Source organism: Megalops cyprinoides, chromosome 24 (genome assembly GCF_013368585.1).
Source record: "Megalops cyprinoides isolate fMegCyp1 chromosome 24, fMegCyp1.pri, whole genome shotgun sequence".
Lineage (NCBI taxonomy): Eukaryota > Metazoa > Chordata > Actinopteri > Elopiformes > Megalopidae > Megalops > Megalops cyprinoides.
Window position 1 is genome coordinate 9,877,186 of NC_050606.1, and position 18,081 is coordinate 9,895,266.

An 18,081-nucleotide genomic window follows, 5' to 3' on the forward strand; every position below is an offset into this window, starting at 1 on the left:
GCATTACTAGAATGGCGTTTATGTCATCCGATTGTCCGAGTCTCTTTTTAAATGATAATAAAATGGTTTTAAAAGTTTTGTTTTCACATTTGCATACAAGGTCCCCATTAATTCACCTCTTCAATTCTCACATAGTTTTTTTTTTTTTTTAAGCTATCCCCATTTCACACCAATCAATTTCTACTCCACCTTTCTTGGTCCACTTCCCTCTATCGACAGCACTGAACACCGTCCAGATGTCGCGCCTCAACGTCAAAAGCGGGAGTAACCTACAGCACCTCCCACAGAGGTGAAAAGATTGAGACAAGGGAGGTGTTTAGAATTATCTTGTAAAATAGAACACGGTGGTCACAAGAAACGTCCTTTACAGATGAATTCGACATTAAATATGTACTGTAAACACACACGATTTCGCCAAAAGTGTCTAAAGGCGGCATGATGAACGAATAAAACTATAACACGTTTACTCTTACCCCTAAAGAGTAATGGTTACGACCCAGAGCCCGCCGAATAGTGTTTGGCGCTAGTCTACTGCTAGGGGAAGAAACATACAGGAATAGCTAGCGTGCTAGCTAACTTTGTCTGGTTTTATTGCCTTTGACAAGTCTGTCGTATTGCATTTTTCTTTGATCGTCTTTAAAATTATGTCGGATGAGGAGTTAAAGGTTCCGGATGAGCTTTTCAAAGATGTTAAATTTTACGTGGTTGGGGATATTGACCAAAAGGTAAAAGGGATTATCATTGCTTGGTAGCTAGCTTGGACGACACGGAGACGACTCGCTCTACAGTTGGGTTGCTAGTTGGCTAACATTTAATTTTTTTCAAAGTTGTATGCACATGGCGTTAGCTGGCTAATCGGGTAAAGCACAGGCAACTTTGTATCATTTGTGCATAACTAGACAGATGATGTGAACTGTAGCTGTGGCTTGTTTGTAGGTTGCAATCTTATCATTAGCTAGTTGGTTAGCTTGACTAGCTAGCTATCCACATAGGTGATGTAGCATAGACTATCGAGCAGCGATGATCGGCATGTTGTCCAACTTCGTACAGTTCATAGTAGAGCATAGCTTAGCTTCTCCGCTGCTATCCTTTCACCATATTCTTCTAACGACTCGTCTTATTTTTTAATTGATTGACTCTAACAACTTGCAAAATTGTGCGCTCAGCATTGAGCATGCGCAGAGGTCCCCGTGCTATTGTTTTAGTCGGCTGTCAGGAAAGGATGTTGCTAAGGAGCACTTCCTGCCATATAATGAGAGTCTATGTCGCTAGCTAGCCAGACAGCCGTTTTCCAAGCAAGATGCAAATGCCATCTCGAAGGTGGCAAACTATGCCCTCTCCTTGTGCAAAATGTTTAAATCTGTGTTTGTAAGAATGTCTGTGTAATTCGGAGATCCGAATTAATAATAGCTATACCTGGTTGTTGCAGGTGTGCAATGCTTCTGGTTGTCGTTTACTCCAGTATTCCGTTATGCTGTCACATTCATGGTTAGTTAGCTGTATAGATTGTCCCACACAAGATTGTTAGGGAGACATTTGTTTGTGGAAGCACTGTGAAGAGTAATTATTATATGCTGGAAAAGAGTGCATTGTTTCCATCTAGCTATATACATGTAAAGATAGGTCTTGAGAACTGTATTGGCTAGCTAGCAGTAATATATACCAAACATTTTGATTTTTGCTCAGCTAGCTTGCTGGGGAATCACCTTCACGGCTGGGTTGGGAATATAAATTGTCATAGGGTAGTTAGCTCGCTACACAGCTTGCTCTCTAGCAGTTTATGTGACGAACGAAAAAAAACCCGAAATACTCTTTGCAGGTCGTGCAGCTGTTGAAAGCTGGAAAAGCAAAGGAAGTTTCTTACAATGCCCTGGCGACGCACATCATCGCAGAGGATGGGGATAACCCTGAGGTCAGCGAATCACGCGAGGTCTTCGATTTACCTGTCGTGAAGGTAAGGATTGTTCCCGGAATTTTGTGTGAATTTGGTACCAGTTGTGTTTATATGTTGCAAGTAGATGCTTCTCTTCACCGCGATACAGCTGCAGCATCATGGTGAATTCAGGTCATTATACTCTTTAACATATTTACATTAATGTGTAAGTTGAAGTCCCTGTTCGTTTTGATTGATCAAGAATTTGATACTGATCTTATTTGGGAAACTCTTCATCTACCCTCTTGTGTATTCGTTCTGAAACAGTTGTGTTGTTCCAGTGTTGGAAAATGCTGATCTGAAGCATTATGGTGATTTCAAGCATAAATGTGGTTTGCATTAGAGCAAATGTTACATTACATTATGGGCATTTAGCAGATGCTCCAATCCAGAGCAATGGACAGGCTACAGTTTTTACATGTTACCCATTTATACAGCTGGATATTTACTGAGGCAATTCTGGGGTATGTACCTTGCCCAAGGGTACAGCAGCAGTGTCCCAGAATATTACCTCAGAATATAGTCTTTGAGTATGGAAAACAGAGACTTTAAGATGCATAATTTAATGCATTAATGCATAATATAAATTGTGAAGTTATACTAGATTTCTATTAGACTATTTAAAAACTTTTTAAAGAGATTGTTCATGTGCTGCATTATTACCAAAAGTGAAAAGGTTAAAGAAATAACTTTTTTGAGTTTTGATTGTCGTTTTGGCTTTACTCCTTCTGGTCTTGCGGAGAGCAGAGATTAATGACCAGCCTGCTGCTATGGAAATCTTCAATGTCAAACACCAGCCCAGACTGTTATCTGTCCTTCCATAGCCTTCCTTGCTAGGAGTTGAAAAGATTGTACTTGAGTTGTTGTTCTTAATTTTTTCCTCTCACCAACATATTTAACATCCGTGTGCCAGTCCTAGCCCCAGCAATTTTGTAAAAATTCCTTTCTTGCCCAAGATCACTTGCTACATACAAGAAATTGTAGGACTGCTCTGCTCTAGAAACCCATCAACTCTGGCTTTTACTACAATACTGCATATTATCCGTATAATTTTGTCATAATTTGTCATCTTACTGAAGAGATCTTTCACTTCATTGCAGTGCTGCACCATTGTTAATTTGTTTGTGGAGACCCCCATCATTTGACATGGGTAGTGTAAAGTCATTCTTACAGTAGGTGCATATGCAGAGAGTGATCTACATGGCTGTGATTGAAGATTGCTCTGTTGAATTCTGTATGAGCCAAGCTCTCACCATTCATTCAATTAAGCCCATTGTGCTTGCTGTTTTTGCAGATTTTGTGCTTGAGGTGGAAAGACCATTGAACACAAATCATGGTTAAATAAGTTGAATAAGTTGAATATGCTTGGTGTTGTCCAACAATAAACTGCAAAATACCATATTTGAAAAATGTGTGGTGTCTTTGAAAGCATTGATGTTTTACCCATTTTTTCTTTCAGCCATCATGGGTTGTTTTATCAGTAAGATGTGGAGACCTGCTTCCGTATCCTTTCATGCTTGTTCATTCAACAAGTGAATATGTTCTAAATTAGTTTGTTTCAAGCCAAAGTAGGGGTTATTTGTTTGCATATTCCAATGTCTGGGTACCAGAGCAAGGATTAAGTTCATCTTAATTAAGAGCTGATGTCACTGTAACTAACCAGTGCCTATGTTTTACTCACATAATTGTGTTTTTGCTTTTTAGAGCAGGTTTTAAGTGTAATGGGATTGTTATTTATTTCATTGTGATATTAACTCTTTATTCTGTAATTAATAACTTTTTTCAGCAAACATGATTGCGTTTGTTGGTAAATTGCTGAATGTCAAAATATTTGTTCAGCAGAGTTGAGGTTCAGGGTCAGTATGTTGATCTTCTTTAGGATGGAATCAATGCTATGTTTTTGACATATTACAGTATAGGGGTATGTAATAGTGGAGAATGAGGGCCACCTGGGTGAAAATGTTACGATGCTTCCACAAGTCTTTGGAACAGATGTCACATGGGACATTTGTGTTTTGATAATAACCTCAGATGCGTAAAGGTGAGTCTGTTGAACATTGGCAGATTTCCTTAATGAGCATTTCACAGAGTGACAGGATTTTCCCCAGAATCAGGACAGATTTTCTTTGGTGTAACAGCATGTCTGCCCAAGGTATGTGTACTTCCACTCTACCAGAAGTAAGATAATGTGGCTTTTAGTTTAAATACTGCAGTGGAACTGTTTTGGATCTCAAACGCTGATTACTGAAAGAAGCTTTTGTTTTAGTTAATTGGTGAAACATTTCTGATTTCTCTCTTGTATGAAATTAATTATTGTTTGTTGGAAATACTGTAACGATGAAGATACGTCCTATGAATAAGTCTAGGTTTTGAACTAAATATTGTTGTATGTCACACCACTGTTGCAAATGTAAAAGACTGTGTAATGTGCATGTTTTTTACCTTTGTTTTTCTCTGTGGTAGTTGCGAGAGGATCTCAATGCCTTGTGGGCCTTAATAACCTTCTATGGAGGAGATTGTCAGCTTAATCTCAACAAGAAGTGTACTCACTTGATTGTGCCAGAGCCAAGAGGGGTAACTATGTCTCCGTTTTTACCTCTTCCTTCGATGGGTGTGGGTGTTATGGGGGTGAGCTGTAGCATATCAGACTTGTTGTACTACAAGGTAGTTAGCTACACAGTTAGTCACCTAAGTTGTCAGAATAACCTTGATAGCCGCCTATTCTATTCAGACTGACTGTGTTGTTTTATAGCACTACTATTACTACTAACAGATAATTCAGTAAAAACAAGTAGCCACCCAATCATTTATAACAATGGAAGAAAGATTTTGTAAGACACTTATCGACATGCCAATAGGTAGCTACATTGCTGTGGATATATTGTCAATATAAAGGTTAGCTTTCACCTTTTACACACAGCTACAACAGTTAGCCCTTGGCAGATTTTTTCCTCTTGTCTGCTTGCCTTCAGATCAGTTTGCTTGTCTGAGACCCCCCTGAATATCTTTGTCGCCACCGGGGAAGAGGAAATTGAAACAGCTTGTGTAACGTTTTAAGTGTCTGTATAGCAAACAAATGAGTTTACTGGCGCATCTGGCTGATGTTAAATGCCAGACAGACGTTACGGACAGCACGGCTGTCGGCAGTCCTTTGACAGGCCTGCTTTGGGTCTGTACAGCTTTCATTAGCTGCGCCTGAGGCATTGCTTTGTCTAAATGTTATTGCAGGAAGCCAGTCTCGCAGTTTATGACCCTCACTCTCCAACATTTGTATAGCCCCTGTTAACTGGTGATCTGAGTAGCCCCTGTTAACTGGTGATCTGTATAGCCCCTGTTAACTGGTGATCTGTATAGCTCCTGTTAACTGGTGAACTACAACACACTCACTACACCCAGCTCAGAGACTTTCACTTTTCCACTTGTGAGAGCTGGCGAACAAAGCTTGTCTTAGAGTAAAGTTAGGTCTCTCTTTCTTAGTTTATTGTGGCTGTAGGCCTAACTGTAATACAGATAATGCGTCTTAGACACTTTGCACATAACTCACATTCAGGCACACTTCAGAGCTACAGTTAAATGTGAGAAACGTTATTGTTATCAAAGACTGAATTTTACCAGAACATGTTCAAAATTATCACAATGGTTTACATCAGTTTGTTTTGATGGGCTGAATATTATAATATTATATTAGTTTGTAGATTATTGTAATGTATATATTATATTAATATATATTACATAAGATATAATACTAAATAATTCTATATTATAGTTATATGTTGTATATATGTTGTGCTTCTCTTGCTTGTGATTTAATATCTTTTTGTTTGTCCTTGTGTTACAGGAGAAGTATGAGTGTGCCCTGAATCACAGCAGTATAAAGATTGTAACCCCGGAGTGGGTTTTGGATTCGGTGGCAGATAAGAGCAGGAAGGATGAGGTGCCGTACCACCCGCGGCTGACCTACCAGGAGGTGGAGGAGGAGAGCGGAGACGAGTACGACCAGGGCTCCCAGTCGGACGGCAGCTACACTGGGCGCCGCTCCAGGGGGTCCAGCCCGGCCTCGTTCCGTGACGGCTCGCCCATGAGCGCGGCGGGGCTCTCCCCGAAACGCGACAAGGGCGGCGAGCTCATGTTCGACGACTCGTCCGACTCGTCCCCCGAGAAGGAGGACCGCAACCTGAACTGGACGCCGGCGGAGGTGCCCCAGCCGGCGGGCGCGAAGCGGCGCCTGCCGCAGGGCAAGGACTCGGGCCTCATCAACCTGTGCGCCAACGTGCCGCCCGTGCCGGGAGGCGTGCCGCCCGCGGACGCCCGCAGCAGCGCGGGGGGGCCTCCGGGGCCCGGAGCACCGGGGGCTGAGAGGCCGGAGGTCATGGCCTCCTGGAATCCGGCCGCGCGGACGCTGAGAAACATCACAAACAACGCTGACATCCAACAGGTTACCAGGCCCTCCAATGTAGCACATGTAAGTGAACAGTCCGCTCTGCATCTGTTAATTCATCTATTAAATCTATTAATTAATGAATGCGTCTGGTAATTCAGATTATTTTTTAATGTATTGTAAAACTATTATATAGGCCTTGATTTCAGCTTCCTTTTTGTTCTATACTAAATGAGGGACCACATTTACCTGCAGGTGAAGTTCTGGATATTTGAGAATTCTCAGTGTCTGAATTATGAACTGAATTAGCTGTTTACCGTTTATGTAAAATATCTCATATTTCGTTGCTGTTTTTAAACAGCCGGGTGTTTGGAATAAACTACAGCCAGCACTGCGCAGTGTCATTCTAAAGGACATGGCAGTTGGACAGATAGGGGGACGGCAGTGTGTTAAAATTTTATTTAATTCATACCTTCAAGTATGGAGATTTTTTCCAGCCAGCTTAAGCACCTGATAAAATCAATGCTCTGACATTTTGTTTGTTTCTTTATGGGGGCCGTAAGTTAGTTGCTCCCAGACATTGTACTAGACATAATATTACAAGTCTGTCCTAAACTGTGTGAACTTTCATGCCCGTGCTCTTTCATGATCTTGGATTAGTGTTTAGAACACCATGCTGAGGTTCTGCTGGGTGTCACTTCTCTCACTCGCTGGTCTGAGACCCGAGTCACATGACCCTGACACAAGTCAGCCTTCTGTAAGCCCTGTACGCCTCACTGGTCATCATTCACACCAGGGACTCGACTCTACCAGTAAACCAGCTTTATATAGAATAGTTTGCTGTGTATTTCTTGATGTTGTGAACAGGGTTGATGCTTCCACCCTAAATGAAATATTTAAGTATTGAGCACAAAATGCTGGACATTTTCAACTTAACAGACTTCAGATTTTTTAGCTGTTTTGTGATCAGCCTATAAATTATTCACACATTTCTTCACTTCATATTCTTAATCTACTGTTGTTGAATGCTTGTTATTTGCTAGGTAGTCTTGTATCCAGAGTTATTTGTGATGTATACGTTTCCTTAGATAAGTGAACTGAAGCTCAAATATGATGTTCAGATGGTTAATATTATTAGTGAAATTTCTAATGGAACACTGCACCTCTTTTGTAATCATAACATTCCGTATTCAGCCTCAATCAGGATACTCCATATTGTGAAGTATTCTGACTAACATCTGAATATCGTGCAATGCTGTGCATGTGTCTGTGGCCTTTGACATCTACTGCCTTTGTTCTCAGAATGCCTTCATTTCAGGTATGTTTGTATTCTCAACTTGACCGCAGATTCTGCAGTCCCTCTCAGCATCCACAAAGTCATTGGAACAGCAAGCCAATCAAAGCCAGCCTGGTGTTCCGCCGAACCCCCTCCTGTTTAACCAGGCCAAGCCCCAGGGTCAGCAGCTCTCTGTAGAAGCTCAGCAGCTGCTGCAGCAGCAACAGCAGCAGCAGCAGCAGCAGCAGCATCAGATCCCCCAGCAACAACAACAACAACAGCAACAGCAGCAGCAACAGCAGCATCACCCCCAGCAGCTATCCCAGCAGCACCCTCTCCTGCATCTCCAGCAGCCGCAGCTCATGCAGCTGCACCAGCAGCAGCAGCAGCAGCAGCAGCAGCAGCAGCAGCAGATTCCCCAGCCCGGGTTCCCGCAGACGCCGCAGCAGACGCACCAGTTCCTGCAGCAGCCGCACCAACAGCAGATCCACCAGCAGATCTTCTCTCAACAACAGCAGCAGCAGCAGCAGCAACATGCCTTTGCGCAACAGCAGCTGCGCCCTCAGCAGATACTAAGGCCGCCCCTGCAGCAACTGCAGCAGCAGCAGCATGCCTTGCAACAGCAGCTGCTGCAGCAGCACAGGTTGCAGCTGCAGCTGCAGCAGCAGCAGCAGCAGCAGCAGCAGCACCAACAGCAGCAGAATCATCAGCATCAGCAGCTGCACCAGCAGCACCTCCAGCAACAGCAGCAGCACCTCCTGCAGCAGCAGATGCAGCAGCAGCACATTCTCCAGCAGCAGCAGCAGCTGCAGCAGCTGCAGAATCAGAACTCCCAGCAGCCTCTGCAGAACCAGACACAGCAGCTCCAGCAGCAGCAGCAGCAGCAGACACAACTACAGCCGCCTCAACAGCACCAGCTGTTTGGGCACGAGCCTGGCTTAGACAGTAAGTTTGCATTCACATGTTCTACTGGATATGGTTGCAGTTCGGTTTTAAGATATCCATCCTTTAGGGCTAAAACTATAGGGCTTTGTGTGTGTTGTTGTGCACATGACCATTAACAGAAAGCAGCACTGTAGTGCAGTGTGTTTTAAGTTGTTCCTTGTGGTGTGTCCAGATTAAGTGTGCCTAACTGTCAGAATGACTTACCTCTCTAATGAATATGAAGTGAATGTATACTTGATTTTCGTGTAGCAGGTCTGTTTTTTGTTTGTTTTTTTTTTTTGGAATGTCAGTCAGCCTTCAAAAAATGTTCCCATAATGGTCCTGTACCAGCGAAGCCATTTATATTTTACAGGGATGTGAATTTGTGCATTTTTTTTTTTTGAAAAGGACTGTGGTCCCTTCAGCCTTACTCTTTTTCGTCTACAGTACCCAGCATGCACATTTTGGTTAATTCCTAGAAATTAAAGATTGAAAATGAAAAAATGCATTCTGGGGATTGAAGGAGAATCTGATTGCTGTTGAGCTGGTTATGGAAAAAGAGAAGAATATCAAATGAGCTTTTGGAAAGAAACGGCATATACATTTAAAGAATTGCAGTTGAATTAGACTTGAATGTTTCTTAGATGGAAGTTAGATGAACTTACGTGAAGTAACAAAATCATGTGTCAGATGCTGGCACATCTGACACAAGTGGAGTAAAAATAATTCTTTTCATAGTTCCTGAGGATAATTTCTTGGTTGGCTGCATCTTTGCGATTGCTGACTACCCAGAGCAGATGTCAGACAAGCAGTTGCTGGCCACGTGGAAACGGGTAAGTGTTGGAGTCTTTGAAGTGTCTCCTGTTACTTAAGGCTGAGCTGTTCTAGGCACCGTGTCCCAGCTGCCATTAACCTGGCTGTATCTCACCATTCCCACATGCTCCACAAGGAGACACAAATCTCTGCATTCCTGAAATATTTCATTGTGTCATTGTATGCTTCTAGTTCTGTCTGAAGTTAGTGGTTTTAGTGCTTCACTATTGCCTGTATTATTTTGGTAAAAATACTTTAATTTTAATCCATTCAGAATGATATGCTTAGAAAATCTAACAGTATCTGGGGGAAGGATGCTGTGGTTTGAGTTGGATCAAATTTGTAACTCTTTGTTAAATAGTTATTACATTGTTTGTTACATTGTCAGTAATACAGCCCTATTTTAAATGATTGTTGTGTTGTATTTTGCCTGAACTATATTCTGAATACGGCACATAGTTTTTTTTTTTGGGGGGGGGGGGGGGGGGTATGTTAGTAGTAATACTGACTTCTGTTTATGCTTCCTTAAATGCTGACTGTGTGCCTGGGTTGCAGATTATACAAGCCTACGGCGGGACTGTGGATTCTTCCCTTAACAATCGTTGTACTCACTTATTGTGTGAGAGCCAAGTCAGCACTATGTATGTCCAGGTAGGTTTCCATGTGATTGTCAAGTGATGGCCTATTGTGAGCTAAAATGTCATAGATGCAACTCATAATCCTAGAAGTGTGGAAATGATTTTGTGTATTATGGCTATTATGTAAAATAATATGTAGCCTGTAGATGTTTAAAGCTGGCTGTTGGTTATCCATTAATACTGTGCGTATGCCTGAATTAGTCTAAGTTATGCAGTCAGTTAGGCTAATAATCCCACTTTTTCATTTGTGAATTTGCTTGATAATTGTGAACAAATGTTGGGATTTTTTAAAAGAGAAATGTACGCAAAATTTTCAGTCACCTTCCAGGTAATTCCACAAGCTGTCTCATGGACAGGGAGGTTTTAGTGTGGTCAGACTGTTCTGCAAAATTAGTGAGAAGAATTGCAGTTAACATTGGTGGGTAGCACCACATCAGCACACGAGAGGAGAAGCATTTTTGGCCTGTTATCAGAGTCTCATTATCTGCTTCGCATCAGCCAATACCAATAGCATGGAAAATGCTTATTACTGGCAAGTATGATTGGCTAGCTGATATTGTCAACCAGTTGTGGTTTAGCTTGAGACAGTTGGTCTGAATGACAGAGCAAGGTGTGGATAGTGAGGTGTGCGCTGTATGTTTGGTCTGGGTGGAGAGTGGCTGATGACACAGTGCCCCTCCTGTGTTCCCCAGGCCTTGAGGGAGGGGAAACGCTGTGTCACAGCCCACTGGCTCAACACCGTCCTGAGGAAGAAGAAGATGACCCCGCCCGACAGGACCCTGCACTTCCCCTTCGCCTTCCCCCCTGGAGCCAAGCCCTGTTCCCAGCATGTACGCAGCCCTCTGTCGGAGCTAACATAGGAATCCATACAGCCCTCTGTCAGAGCTAACGTAGGAATCCATACAGCCCTCTGTCGGAGCTAACATAGGAATCCATACAGCCCTCTGTCAGAGCTAACGTAGGAATCCATACCGCCCTCTGTCAGAGCTAACGTAGGAATCCATACAGCCCTCTGTCAGAGCTAACATAGGAATCCATACAGCCCTCTGTCAGAGCTAACATAGGAATCCATACAGCCCTCTGTCGGAGCTAACATAGGAATCCATACAGCCCTCTGTCAGAGCTAACAGGAATCCATACAGCCCTCTGTCAGCACTTACATTTGTTACATTTCCTCGGATTTTGTTCTCATGACAAAATTTTATTGCTTTCTGTATATATTGCAGTATTAATACATGAATGCCTCTGTGAGTGTTGCCTTAATTGTTGGGCTGGGGGGGGACCTGAGAATGCATTAATTAGTTTTATTTATCTTATATATTTGTAATCCGCAGATAATCTCCGTAACTGGTTTTGTGGACACTGATCGTGACGACCTCAAATTGATGGCATACCTGGCGGGAGCAAGATACACTGGGTACCTGTGCCGCAGCAACACTGCCCTCATCTGTAAAGAGTAAGCCCTGAGTTCTCTTCCTTTACACTCACACTGGGTACCTCTGCTACAGCCATACTGCACTGTTCTGTAAAGAGTAAGCGCTGAGTTCTCTTCCTTTACACTCACACTGGGTACCTCTGCTACAGCCATACTGCACTCTTCTGTAAAGAGTAAGCGCTGAGATCTGTTCCCTTTGACTGACTTAGATGCCACAGTGAGCATATTTACTCTGAAGTGAAGCCGCATATGATACTGAATTGCTCTGAAATGTGGTGTGTTGCAAAGCACTGCCGTGGCAGGTCTACTTCAAGAAACCTTGATTCTGCAACTCTGGTTTCATTTTCCCTTATTTGTCAGTTCTATCAACTGGTACGTTCTCTTAAAAGGTGGTTTTTTGGAACATACTTAAACTGGCATGCTTGCTCATAAAGAGTGGATCATGGTGCAAATACAGGGAAAACAGACGTGGATGTGTTTGTGGATGTAAAGCTCTTGTTCAGTGATTCGTGGTTTTTTCCTTGTGATTCGGATCTGTTCAGACCCAGCGGGCTGAAGTGTTTGTGGACGTAAAGCTCTTGTTCAGTGATACGTGCTTTTTTCCTTGTGATTTGTATCTGTTCAGACCCAGCGGGCTGAAGTACGAGAGGGCGAAGGAGTGGAGGATACCCTGTGTGAACGCGCAGTGGCTGTGTGACATCCTCCTGGGGAACTTCGAGGCGCTGCGGCAGATCCAGCACAGCCGCTACTCCGTCTTCAACCTGCAGGACCCGCTGGCCCCCAATCAGCACCTGGTGCAGAACCTGCTGGGTCAGCGCTCACACTCATTTACATTACATTACTGTCGTTTAGCAGACACTTTTATCCAGAGCAGCTTACATATGTTACAATCTTTACATGTTATCCGTTTATACAGCTGGATATTTACTGAGGTTCTGGGTTAAGTACCTTTCCCAAGGATAGCAGTGCCCCAGCGGGGAATTGAACCAGCGACCTTTCGGTTATGAGCTCTGCTCCTTACCGTTACGCTACACTGCCGCCACAGTTTGTGGACTTCAGTCACTGCCCATATTGGAAACGTGGCTGCATGATTGTTATCTGGCCGCTCAAGCACTTACGCACACAGTACTTCTACTTTCTACTTTTAATTGCCTTATACAGAGTTTGGACAAATGTAACTATATTAATAGTTGATGTGTAATTTTGGTCTTATCTGTTATTACTGCTCTGTGATTGGGTAATGAGTGGTGCCCTGCCTGTGCTCTCCTTTCAGCTGCCTGGAGAACGCCTCTAAAGATCTCATCAGATGCACTTGGGGTAAGTGTGTGCTTATACTCTACCAGCTAGAATGTAACAACCTCAACAAGGATGGGTCTTGTTGTCTGGTAGGGTAAGATCCCAGGGAGGGATTTGTGGGTTTTCCTATCCACCAATGGATTGGGCTCCTCGTCTTGTAATGACATGTGAATGCTGATGTTGCTAGCAGAGGTCTTTGCTTTCGGCTTGTTTTATGTAAGGGCTGGTTAAGAGGGGTGGTAAGGAGGGAGAAGTGGTCCAGATAAAAACCAGAGCATTAAACACAGTGAGTAATGCGAGAGACTCAACAGGGATAGACTAGGAAACCATTCAAGAGTGGTGAGAAGCAAGGATGAAGAAAGTGGCTGGGAAGGTGATCCGAGACTCCTAATTGTAGTGCTGTGTTAGTACCACAAGGGGGCGTCCTTTGTTGCTAATGTTACATTTTGTCAGTGCGCTGTCGTCAAACACTAGAGGGCGCTCAAAGGCTTTATGATGATTTGGCCTTCCCTGATTTGCCAGTACACTACATTACACTCACTCAGCTGTAGCATTATCTGTGTCAGTTTCATTACAGAAAATGTGCAAGTCAAGATTGTGTAGAGCCATTCACATGTGCTGGACATTTTCTAGAGTGAATCAAAACATGAAAAAAAACATTTAAGCCAAGATAGGTATTATGCCTTACCCTTTCCTGGGTGATTAAGTTGAGCCTTGAAAATAGAATTACTGAATGTATAAGAGAGAATAGTAGTATTGTAAATTGCACAGGAATCAGCCTAAAATCTTGTTCACCAGCTTGAGACTTTAGGCATAGTGACACAGCAACACCTTACAATTGCGGTGGCCTGTTTGGATGTCATGGGGAAATAAGGTCCAGTTGTAACAAACCCGCTATGTCTTTCCAACAAGCACTTTAGCCAACTCGTGCCACTAACCACAGCTTGGGTTTCAGGTCAGGAAGGGAGGAGTTAAAATGGTAAGAGTGACTGATGTGTACAGTTAGTTACTGGGCCCCTTATTAGTAAGTGCCAAACATCCAGAAGCTGATTGAAGGGTCAGAGCTGTACCAAGCATGCATAAAGTCAATGACGTTCACCTCTGAGTTTATCTGTTCATAAAAATATACATTATATCTGCATCATACCCTGTCCTGGGCTTTATTTGTTCAGGCTTTATTTTCTACCGCTTTCACAATGCAAGGTGCCTTTAACAGTATGTACCTATTGTTGACAGAATATTTTTTAAAATTAAATCGTTCAATTAAGTGTTCATGAACATGAAAAAATCATATGTTGCTACTGTCCTCCCTAACCAAGCTGGGCACTCAAATGTGTTTTTATGAATGGCTTGTTTATGCAATATTATTCGACATAGTGCTTTTCCCCCTAATTTTCCAGTGGAATCCAATTTCGGTGCATCACCTAGTTGAGTATGCTAATGCGTGTAATGAATAATGTCACGGTCTTTTTCCTCATTAACGGTGAACTGTGCAGAGGATCCAGAGTTTGTTTAATAAACCTGTTGAAATGCACGCTCTCTCTCCCGCCGCAGAGCCTGCGGGTTCAGCAGAAGCAGAAGCCGAACACGCCCAGTCCGCAGCCCCCTGCCAAAAAGCCCAGGTGAGCCCCCCCTCAGCCCCCCCCCCCCTCAGCCTCCCTGCAGTGCTGCTAACACCCCCATCTTCAGCAGGCACCCTTTGACACTCAGCTGAAAGGTGCGTTTCTCTAGCTTTCGGTCTGCGAGAAAAGGTGAGTATCTTTTGGAAGGTAAAACAGTGATGAGCAACGTTAAATTAAAGGAGTGCAGTACTGCTAATGGGAAGTACTGTCGATCCTTGCTACGTCACACCAGAAGTGGGGTCTGTTAGTACTGCGGACCACTTGCTTCAGCCAGCATTTATGAGAGAAATCTTTGAAACAATTCTCTTATTAAATTCTACTCCTTGGGTATGGAGTGAATGTCACATGTGACGTCACCATGTCGCAGTGAGTGAGGTTGCACCTAATAAGACCACAAATTTGGGTACGTTTCACTTGAATCTTACTGCAGGGACAAGTTGCGACGGACTGGAAAAACAGCTTATTACCAAAGTTATTTGAAACAGTACCTAAACTGAGCATTGTCAGTGCTGGTTATAGTCTGCCACACTGTTCACGCCGATTTAATAGTTTAAGAGCTACATAATGTCAATATGAACATGATGTGATTTAGCAATTAAAACGTCTCGCGCTTGTTGCAGGATCGAAGAGTTGCCAACGCCAACGAAAAAGCTGCCACCGGAGTCCACGCCCTACGTGTTCTTCACAGGGTTCGAGCCCGCACAGGTTCAGCAGTACATCAAGGTAACTGATGATTCAGTTTCAGTATTAGAGACAGGGTGGATCTGAGACTTAAATGACAGATTTCCTTAGTCTTTGAGCGCTTTCATTAAATTACATTACTGCCATTTAACAATCTGTCAGAAAACACTTTTTTTAAATCTAAAACTCATTGACTGAAAATGTTACGTTTACATTTACATTTATTCATTTGGCAGACGCTTTTATCCTAGACAACTTACAAGTGAGGCAGAGTACAACACAAGCAAAAAGCCACATAAGGAGTCAACAATATTAGAAGCACTGCATCACTTAGTTTCAATAGTTGGCTGGACAAGGTACAATCTAGGTAGTAGAGGTACAAGTACATTATACCATTAGATTTGAAACAAATCTAGTTTAAGACAGTTTAATACCTGAGAGATGTTCTCTCGGGAGGTTTAGGGGTAGCTTCTTACTGATGGTTTCCATTGACTCAAATGGAATGTCTTAAATATAAGGACTCCATGTGTGTTCCTTGTAGAAGCTGTACGAGCTCGGAGGGGAGGTTGCAGAAAGCGCACAGAAGTGCACGCATCTTGTTGCGAGCAAGGTGACGCGGACTGTTAAGTTCCTGACTGCCATGTCCATCGTCAAGCACATAGTCACCCCGGACTGGCTGGAGGAAAGCTGGAAAAGCCAGAAATTTGTTGGTAAGTTACCTTATGTTTCTACAAAGTGATGAGGATTATTTTAGAAAAAAGATGCTACATTAATATCCATTTTCACATCTGTCTTTTATGTTTGTCTCCTGTGTGTCGTTTTTTAGTTGCAATGTCACCATCCAGCTCAGGATTTTTCTAGGAGATGTACGGCGCATGTGTGGTCACATGTTGTCTTTGGTTTAAGAGGGAATGCTCTAAGTACTGAGGGTCAGATTTCCAACTGAATTGCATTACAGGCGTATTGCTTTGAGACAGTCTTCCATGGACGGAAAGAAAGACATGCATTAGGGGAGGCAGGGGAGCATTTAGCCGGGCGATGCAGCTGTTGGAAGGGTGTTGCTGATGTGCGTTTCTCTCTGTAGATGAGCAGCACTTCATGCTGCGGGATGCGGAGGCAGAGGTGCTCTTCTGCTTCAGCCTGGATGAGTCTCTGAGGAGGGCTCACGCTGCCCCTCTCTTCAAGGTAATCATCTGCTGCCCTTAGCCTGGGGTATTTACCCTGCTGCCCTTAGCCTGGGGTAATTACCCTGCTGCCCTTAGCCTGGGGTATTTACCCTGTTGCCTTTACCTGGGGTATTTACCCTACTGCCCTTAACTCATTTCATGTACAATTCGAGTGTTCCTGAATTCTGTTTTGAAGCACCTTTTCCTTCGACTTCCATCCACAAGTGTAATGTCATGTTTCCACAGCTTTTTCTGGTGAAGTGCTTTCTCTTAATTATTTACCATTGTTTTCAGGGGAAGTACTTCTACATAACTCCAGGAATATGTCCGAGCCTCGCAACGATGAAGGCCATTGTGGAGTGCGCAGGGGGGAAGGTGCTGGCCAAGCAGCCCTCCTTCCGCAAAATAATGGAGCACAAGCAGAACAAGGTACGACTGCTTTCTCCGGCAAACAACCTGTCTGTCACGTTAGAATATTGAAATACAGGGGATTATTACTACCGAAGGAGTCTTTCGATGATAAAAATTTGTTTGTTTGACTTAGGAAATCTGGTGACCATGTGGTTAATTTTTCCTTCCTTTTTTTGTAGAGCCTACCTGAGATCATTTTAATATCCTGTGAAAATGACCTCCACTTGTGCCGGGAATATTTTGTGAAGAATATTGGTAAGGACACAGTTTTTACCCTCATTGCTTCTGTCTTGAAGTACATTGGTTTTGTGCTGCCGGTACATTTGTGCTCACAATAACCTTTCCTCCCCCAGATGTCCACAATGCTGAGTTCATACTGACAGGGGTGTTGACACAGACGCTGGATTATGAATCATATCCTTCATGGTAATCTGATCGGTTTATAATGATATATAAAGTGACTGATCTGCAGGGGGTAGTGGTGGGTATGTCAATGTCTTGTTTCACCACTCTCATGCACCATGCAAGTTGTAGGATACCTGCGAGTTTCATTGGAAGATACCTCACTGTGGTGCACTATGGGACTTGTAGTGTGAAAAATAGCCACTGTGTACGAGTGTATTAGAGGGTAGCATTTGTCTGACTGCATTGTCGGGTTGTTGCAGTGAGACTAGACTAATGTGCAATTTGTGCATTGCATAATGGGGGAACATTAAAAAAATGACTATTTCATATATTGACTACCTTAACAATCTCACATATAAATTCACATGATGATGGAGGCCGCTGACTGAAGACTACAATGGACGGGCTATGCATTTCTCCATCTACTGATGAATTAATACTTGAGAATGCAAAGTTATTTGTTTTTGAGAATAATAATGTACAGTTCAAATAGATATAACTTTGCAATATTTTGTACATTGTTAATAAACATTACCCTTGCTGAATATTTGTTGGTCAGTGAAAAGGTAAAACAAAATGTCAACCTTTTAAAAAAAAAAAAAAAAAAAAAGGTACAAATTTCTTTAAATTATGGTTCAGCTAAATTGTTTTTTATTGTATAGTTGTTAATTACTTTTAATGCTCCACTTTTGGGTATTTGGAATAAAAGTGATGTTTTGATACATGTTCTAATATATTTGTGCCTCCATGTAAATTGAACGCCATTACAGTCATGTTTGAAGAGTAGCAATAGCCCTGGTGGAAAGCCCTTTACAGAAGCCAGTGAGGTAAGATCCATAACCGGGAGGAACACAGTGAGGTGACGGGCTGCTGGTATGGATGGAGTCTTTGCTGTTCAGTGTGTGACACCGATGCACTGGGTGACAGGGGGGGATGAAGGGAGGGGGAACCCAAACATGCACACAGAACCGTATGACCGTGGCCCAATCCAGACGCGCCCCTAGCCCCTCCCCCTTGGCCCGTCATTGTTTCCGTAAACGGATCTGAAAGCGATTGGATTGGTGTGAACGATACGGCACGGACTGCACCTCGCCTACCAGAAT

The 18,081-nt window shown here is 43.1% G+C and overlaps 1 protein-coding gene across 1 annotated transcript; it reads left to right on the plus strand.

Moving 5' to 3' along the window:
• Positions 1-557: 557 nt before the first annotated feature.
• On the plus strand, positions 558-17,438 carry paxip1 (PAX interacting (with transcription-activation domain) protein 1). The gene is made up of 21 exons (XM_036519439.1): positions 558-725; positions 1,820-1,954; positions 3,393-3,436; positions 4,022-4,085; positions 4,397-4,507; positions 5,772-6,395; positions 7,659-8,532; positions 9,250-9,344; positions 9,880-9,975; positions 10,655-10,792; positions 11,297-11,418; positions 12,023-12,207; positions 12,671-12,714; positions 14,248-14,315; positions 14,936-15,038; positions 15,538-15,706; positions 16,081-16,181; positions 16,457-16,591; positions 16,753-16,828; positions 16,927-16,987; positions 17,332-17,438. The coding sequence occupies exons 1-21, from the start codon at positions 645-647 to the stop codon at positions 17,345-17,347; spliced, it is 3,342 nt and encodes a 1,113-aa protein (XP_036375332.1). The 5' UTR covers positions 558-644; the 3' UTR covers positions 17,348-17,438.
• The last annotated feature ends 643 nt before the right edge of the window (positions 17,439-18,081 follow it).

Bases quoted from the DNA above. Each gene is read 5' to 3' on its own strand.
- paxip1 (XM_036519439.1), top strand. From the start codon at position 645: ATGTCGGATGAGGAGTTAAAGGTTCCGGATGAGCTTTTCAAAGATGTT. The intron at 4,086-4,396 runs GTATGTGTACTT...TCTCTGTGGTAG, and splicing joins TAACAGCATGTCTGCCCAAG to TTGCGAGAGGATCTCAATGC. The intron at 16,829-16,926 runs GTAAGGACACAG...TTCCTCCCCCAG, and splicing joins ATATTTTGTGAAGAATATTG to ATGTCCACAATGCTGAGTTC.